This window comes from Notolepis coatsorum (assembly GCF_963971535.1).
Source record: "Notolepis coatsorum genome assembly, chromosome: 15".
Taxonomy (NCBI): domain Eukaryota; kingdom Metazoa; phylum Chordata; class Actinopteri; order Aulopiformes; family Paralepididae; genus Notolepis; species Notolepis coatsorum.
In genome coordinates this window covers 27,890,858-27,898,357 of record NC_140179.1, presented here as the reverse complement: position 1 = coordinate 27,898,357, position 7,500 = coordinate 27,890,858, and the positions used below count along the sequence as shown (strand labels likewise).

At 42.3% G+C, this 7,500-nt stretch overlaps 1 protein-coding gene across 1 annotated transcript in view; it reads left to right on the top strand.

The window, feature by feature from the left end:
• Positions 1 to 7,500, top strand: part of cped1 (cadherin-like and PC-esterase domain containing 1) — a gene marked incomplete at its 3' end in the record, with an annotated part of 199,436 nt that overhangs the window by 91,880 nt on the left and 100,056 nt on the right. Inside the window, 3 exon segments of the mRNA XM_084330949.1 lie at positions 1,447 to 1,581; positions 6,004 to 6,011; positions 6,013 to 6,076. Of these exon segments, the coding sequence (XP_084187075.1) occupies positions 1,447 to 1,581; positions 6,004 to 6,011; positions 6,013 to 6,076 (207 nt within the window).

The window sequence follows — 7,500 nt, the reverse complement described above, 5'->3', positions numbered from 1 at the left end:
ATAATAATAATAATAATAATAATAATAATAATAATAATAATAATAATAATAATAATAGATTTTATTTGTAATGCGCTTTACAATTGCGGGGCAAATCTCAAAGCGCTACAGATGTACCATACTGTACCGTACCGTACCATACCGCACCGCACTGTACTGATGGCTTACCACTTCTTTTGACTTTGTGTCTTTTATAGTCGATGCAAGTCTTGCAATGCAATACCAAGTACCAATCTGATTGTATTACAGTTACTTCACAGGATAGACATTAGTTTGGGTCATTGGAAATAAAAGAACTGAGATATAATTAATTTTTCTCTATTAGAGAAATTGAGACACATTAGGGCAGATAAATCAAGTCACTTTGCACTGATTTCAGAGACATCACATGTTATTTATTACTTGAGCTGGTATCATATTTTAACCATGGAATCATATTTTAACCATGGAATCATATTTTAACCATGGAATCACATTTTAATAACCATGGAATCGCCACATGAGAGTATCGAGGTGTTCCTCACCTCCACGCACGTCTCGGGTCGCTGTGAGTGATTTGGTCGATTTACCAGCTCGGAAATCCTGTCTTACACACAAGCTTCTAATGTACTTCCATGGGATTTGCGGTTTGAGAGAGTAGGGTAAAACTGCAGTGCCGCAGCCCCATACATACTGTGCGTTGGGGGCCTGTACTGTGCGGTGCACTACTGCGCATGCGATAAACAAAGTAACATATAATATAGGACCTAATGTCCAACATATTTTTGTCTTAAACTGAATATCATTGGATTACCAGCCTGACTGTTACTCTAAGCTTAACCTCTTCTGGATCAGGGCCTAAACTTAACCCTTAGCATAGATTCGAATTACTTTACTTTGTTTCTCGCATGAGCAGTAGTACACCGCACAGTACAGGCCACCAACCCACAGTACAGGCCCCTCCTATGTATGGGGCTGCGGCACTGCAGTTTTACCCTACTCGTTTGAGATGGAGAGTCTGTACAGTAGTGGCTCCAGTTTATAACAAGCTACTGCCCCCTGTTGGCAGAGAGTACAAATTTGTTCTTTTCCTAATTTTTTTGGTCAGAAACAAACAAAACAAAATAAAACAAGACAGGTATATTACATACATACTAACATTCATACATAGATACATACAGTATACATGTATACACCCAGCAATGGGGATCACACTGAGTTGGGGGGGGGGGGGTAAATTAATAGATAAAGTGAGTGTTGTCCTGCTGTGCCCAAGGTCAGACCCAACAGAAGGCATTATGGGACATGCGCAGGGCGGAGCGGGTGTCCACGCCCATAGCAGCCCCCTCCAAAGTGACTATTGGCAACAGGCTATACATGATACATCTCTCTCTCTCTCTCTCTCTCTCTCGCTCTCTCTCTCTCTCTCTCTCTCTCTCTCTCTCTCTCTCTCTCTCTCTCTCTCAGCTCCGGAGCTTCTTCCTGCAGCAGCTCGGCTCGGCGATGGCGTCCCAGGAGACCATGGGGGCATGTGAAGGAGGTCGTAGGTCAGGTGCTGGGGGCCGCCTCGCTGACCACTCAGGAAGCAAACTCTCGCCACAGGTATGAGCCACGGCCCCTCTCTCTCTCTCTCTCTCTCTCTCTCTCTCTCTCTCTCTCTCTCTCTCTCTCTCTCTCTCTCTCTCTCTCTCTCTCTCTCTCTTTTCTCTCTCTCTCTCTCTCTCTCTCTCTCTCTCTCTCTCTCTCTCTCTCTCTCTCTCTCTCTCTCTCTCTCTCTCATCTCTCTCTCTCTCTCTCTCTCAGCTCCGGAGCTTCTTCCTGCAGCAGCTCGGTTCGGCGATTCCTTCTATCTTGGATTCCCTCCATCCTTCTCTCTCTTCTTCTCTCTCTTTCCTCTTCATGTAAACACCTATGACAGTAGCTGTACTAAACACCTATGACAGTAGCAACACTAAACACCTATGACAGTAGCTGTACTAAACACCTATGAGAGTAGCAACAATAAACACCTATGAGAGTAGCTGTACTAAACACCTATGAGAGTAGCAACACTAAACACCTATGAGAGTAGCTGTACTAAACACCTATGAGAGTAGCCACACTAAACACCTATGACAGTAGCCGTACTAAACACCTATGACAGTAGCTGTACTAAACACCTATGACAGTAGCTGTACTAAACACCTATGACAGTAGTCACACTAAACACCTATGACAGTAGCAACACTAAACACCTATGACAGTAGCCGTACTAAACACCTATGACAGTAGCCGTACTAAACACCTATGAGAGTAGCCGTACTAAACACCTATGACAGTAGCAACACTAAACACCTATGAGAGTAGCATCACTAAACACCTATGAGAGTAGCCGTACTAAACACCTATGACAGTAGCAACACTAAACACCTATGAGAGTAGCCACACTAAACACCTATGAGAGTAGCCACACTAAACACCTATGAGAGTAGCAACACTAAACACCTATGAGAGTAGCTGTACTAAACACCTATGAGAGTAGCAACACTAAACACCTATGACAGTAGCCGTACTAAACACCTATGACAGTAGCTGTACTAAACACCTATGAGAGTAGCAACACTAAACACCTATGACAGTAGCCGTACTAAACACCTATGACAGTAGCTGTACTAAACACCTATGACAGTAGCTGTACTAAACACCTATGACAGTAGCTGTACTAAACACCTATGACAGTAGCCACACTAAACACCTATGACAGTAGCCACACTAAACACCTATGAGAGTAGCAACACTAAACACCTATGACAGTAGCCGTACTAAACACCTATGACAGTAGCCGTACTAAACACCTATGACAGTAGCAACACTAAACACCTATGACAGTAGCAACACTAAACACCTATGACAGTAGCAACACTAAACACTTATGACAGTAGCAACACTAAACACCTATGACAGTAGCAACACTAAACACCTATGAGAGTAGCCGTACTAAACACCTATGACAGTAGCTGTACTAAACACCTATGACAGTAGCCGTACTAAACACCTATGACAGTAGCCGTACTAAACACCTATGACAGTAGCTGTACTAAACACCTATGACAGTAGCTGTACTAAACACCTATGAGAGTAGCTGTACTAAACACCTATGAGAGTAGCAACACTAAACACCTATGAGAGTAGCTGTACTAAACACCTATGACAGTAGCTGTACTAAACACCTATGAGAGTAGCCGTACTAAACACCTATGAGAGAAGCAACACTAAACACCTATGAGAGTAGCCACACTAAACACCTATGAGAGTAGCAACACTAAACACCTATGAGAGTAGCCGTACTAAACACCTATGAGAGAAGCAACACTAAACACCTATGAGAGTAGCCGTACTAAACACCTATGAGAGAAGCAACACTAAACACCTATGAGAGAAGCAACACTAAACACCTATGACAGTAGCAACACTAAACACCTATGACAGTAGCTGTACTAAACACCTATGACAGTAGCCGTACTAAACACCTATGACAGTAGCAACACTAAACACCTATGAGAGTAGCCACACTAAACACCTATGACAGTAGCCGTACTAAACACCTATGACAGTAGCTGTACTAAACACCTATGACAGTAGCAACACTAAACACCTATGAGAGTAGCCACACTAAACACCTATGACAGTAGCAACACTAAACACCTATGAGAGTAGCCACACTAAACACCTATGACAGTAGCAACACTAAACACCTATGACAGTAGCCGTACTAAACACCTATGACAGTAGCCACACTAAACACCTATGACAGTAGCAACACTAAACACCTATGACAGTAGCCGTACTAAACACCTATGACAGTAGCCACACTAAACACCTATGACAGTAGCAACACTAAACACCTATGAGAGTAGCAACACTAAACACCTATGAGAGAAGCAACACTAAACACCTATGACAGTAGCAACACTAAACACCTATGACAGTAGCAACACTAAACACCTATGACAGTAGCAACACTAAACACCTATGACAGTAGCAACACTAAACACCTATGACAGTAGCCACACTAAACACCTATGAGAGTAGCCACACTAAACACCTATGAGAGTAGCAACACTAAACACCTATGAGAGTAGCCACACTAAACACCTATGAGAGTAGCCACACTAAACACCTATGAGAGTAGCCGTACTAAACACCTATGAGAGTAGCCACACTAAACACCTATGACAGTAGGTGTGCTAAACACCTATGACAGTAGCTGTACTAAATAAAAGTTGATGTACAGTAGAGGCCAGCATTCGTGAGCAGACGATAATCGGGGCGAGGAGGAGGTGAAAGAGAGACATTTCTTCTTTCAATATGCTTTCAAACACATACCAGTTATGATACGTCCCCTCAAGTTTTACTTGTACGGAAGTATCACCCCAAATACGTATAGGGTAAACACCTCACTGTCCATGTTTGTGAGTGACTCCCGCCAGAGCAGAGAGTGACGTAAAAGTTGCACGAATTCCAATATGATTCATCAGACTGAGGTCCCATTGCAAAACATCAGACCTGTGTATCTGATTTAGGACGAGAAAGTGGCCCAAATTAGAATTGAAAAGATCGGGGCGCCCAACTGGCGAACCATGTAACACGCTGCGTCGCGAAGCAGCCGACCCGGGTTCGATTCCCGGACCTGGCGTCCTTTGCCGCCGAATGTCTTCCCCCCGCTCTGTCTCCCGTTCTTCCTCTCTCTCTCTCTCTCTCTATCTCTCTCTCTCTCGGACTGCCCGGTTGTAAAAACAATAAAAATCCACCAAAAACGTAATAAAATTTTTTTTATTAAAAATGAATTGAAAAGATCAGATTCCAGTGCTGTCACGATTTGATGTCATATGATCAGACTTGGGCCTGCAGTGTGAACATAGCCAAAGAGTCTTTGTTTCAGCCTCATATTCATGGTCTGTGGAAACAGCTCCGGGTTTGATCCCATCTTATTAAGAACATCAGGCACAGGTTTTAATGTTAAGTATGGGTTCTGGCCTTGGGAGGGAATATTATTAGACTGTCCTAGATGATAATAACCATATCACTGCTGGCATAACTCCCATTTCTGGGGAAGACTTTCATGGTTTTACTTGGAAGTGAACGAGTGCTGCGTACATTGACCCGAGGGTCCATCATTCAAAATATATTATATATAATATCTTTTTAAATAATGTCTCTCAATCATAAAAAAAGGAAAAATTATAAATTTATTAAAATAGTGATAATAATGAGGCTATTTTTGGAGATACAAGGTTTCCCCCCTGATAGTAATGTCACCAACTGAATTCGGTCGTTAAAGAACCCAGGACGCCTATTGTAAAGAGTAGGGGGTTCCCCGACGTTCCTGGCCAAATCCCCAACCAGGTCTCTGACATCAAGGCCATCTAATCATCCCTTCCCCTTAATTGGCTGATATCAATCCCTGTCTCCTGAGCCGTTCAGCCATTGTGTAGTGTGATGTGTGCCGGGTGCCAGTGTATGGCAGCCATTGAGCCTGTAGCCCAAGGTTGGGTGCTACCAGTGGTGGTGAAGGAGGCAATATCCACTCTACATTGTAAAGTGTAAAGTGCTTTGTGGGGCGGCGTGGCTCAGGGGTAGAGCGGGTCGTCCAATGATCGAAGGGTTGGTGGTTCGAATCCCGCTCAAGCCCATGTCCATCCCACTGCCGTTGTGTCCTTGGGCAAGACACTTAACCTACTTGCCTCGTATGAATGTGTATGCATGTGAATGAATGTTGGTGGTGGTCGGAGGGGCCGTAGGCGATGATTATTTGCCACGCTTCCGTGAGTCTGCCTCAGGGCAGCTCTGGCTGCAATTGTAGCTTACCACCACCGGTATGACTGTGTATGATCGAATAATGGACTCTGTAAGCGCTCTGGGGTCTCTGGGGTGTCACGAAGAGCGCTATATAAATCCAATCCATTATTATTATTATTATTTCATTTGAGTGTCTAGAAAAGCGCTATATATAAATGCAAGTAATTATTATTATTTGTCCTGCAGGTGCCTGTTGTGTTACCAGCTGATGACCGTCACCCTGCAGTTCACTGGCTCTCTCCTGCCTGTTGCAGTCAAGGTAAGAGCTCACTTAAAGGGCCACTTCACCAAAAAACAATGCTGATTTATTTTGCACATAATCTCACACTCGTCCAAAAACTCGAAACAGTTTTGCACACATTAATTTAGTTTGACAGTTATATTGAGAGAAAATCTGTTCAAGAATGTTTCATTTCAGTTCAAACCTTTATTCGAAAGGCAACTGAGGTTTCCCTCATTTACAGTCACGTCGAGTACATACAGAAATAAGCAAAGACAGGCATATAAAATCATAACAATCAGACAACAAGACGAGGAGGCAATAAGCAAGGATAACAAATAAATTACAGTAAAGCATGTACAACTTGATTGACAAAGGTTGGAGATCAAGGTTTTAAACTCTGCAACAGAGGGGAGAAGCTCAAGCTTTAATAAGGACTGTTGGAGTTCATTGCATGAGCTAGAGGGGCATCATAGCTAAATACAGATTTACCCTGTTCCGAGCAAACTAGAGGATACATTCCAACATTCCATTTCAATAATGATGTAGTATAAGGAGGTAGCTTACCAATAAGGGCCTTAAAGATGAACAAATACCAGTGTTTGTTTGCGCCTCTCCATCAGCGAGGACCAACCAACTTTCTCATAAAGGACACAGTGATGAGTGTCATATCTATCACTCTCTATCTATATATATTAGTGATGAATCTGATGGCAGAGTGATGGACAGAGTCCAGAGATTTAAGGGTTGAGGCCACAGCATGCCTATAAATGACATCACCATAGTCCAAGACTGATAAGAAAACGGCCTCGACGACTCTCTTCCTACTAATCAAAGGAAAGCTGGTTCTGTTTCTGTATAGAACGCCTAATCTTGTGTCGCAACTTGGAGGCAAGGTTGTCCACATGGAATTTAAATGTAGATTTCTCATCGAGCCACACACCAAGATATTTATATTCAGTCACTCTCTCAATGCTAGAACCACTTGTGTAAACCATCATATAAACATTTTCTGGCTCTAGAAAACAGCATACAGTTAGTTTTATTAGCACCAATTTAAGTTTAATGAGAGCTTTGATTGGGCATAACCCGACTTTACACACTGACGTCTCCCTGACAGATATTCAAGGAACCAATCAAGTTCAAGTTTCAAGTTTCAAGTTTCTTTAATAGTTGTCATACAGAAGTACAGAATACTTTTATACAAAATGCTTCTTACTGTTTCGCTCCAGAGACTGTGTTAGACAAGATAAGTATGAAATAAAATAGTATAGCATGTAAAATAGAAGTAAAAATAGAGGTCACAGTGTTCAGTATAGACATATGTACAATGTTTGATGCAGAATAGAAGTAACTGAGTTACCATACAATATACAATATACTATGCAATGTACTAATATACAATACTATATAGTGCAGAGCAGAAATGGGATGAGGTACAATTTAGGTACAATTTACAGTAA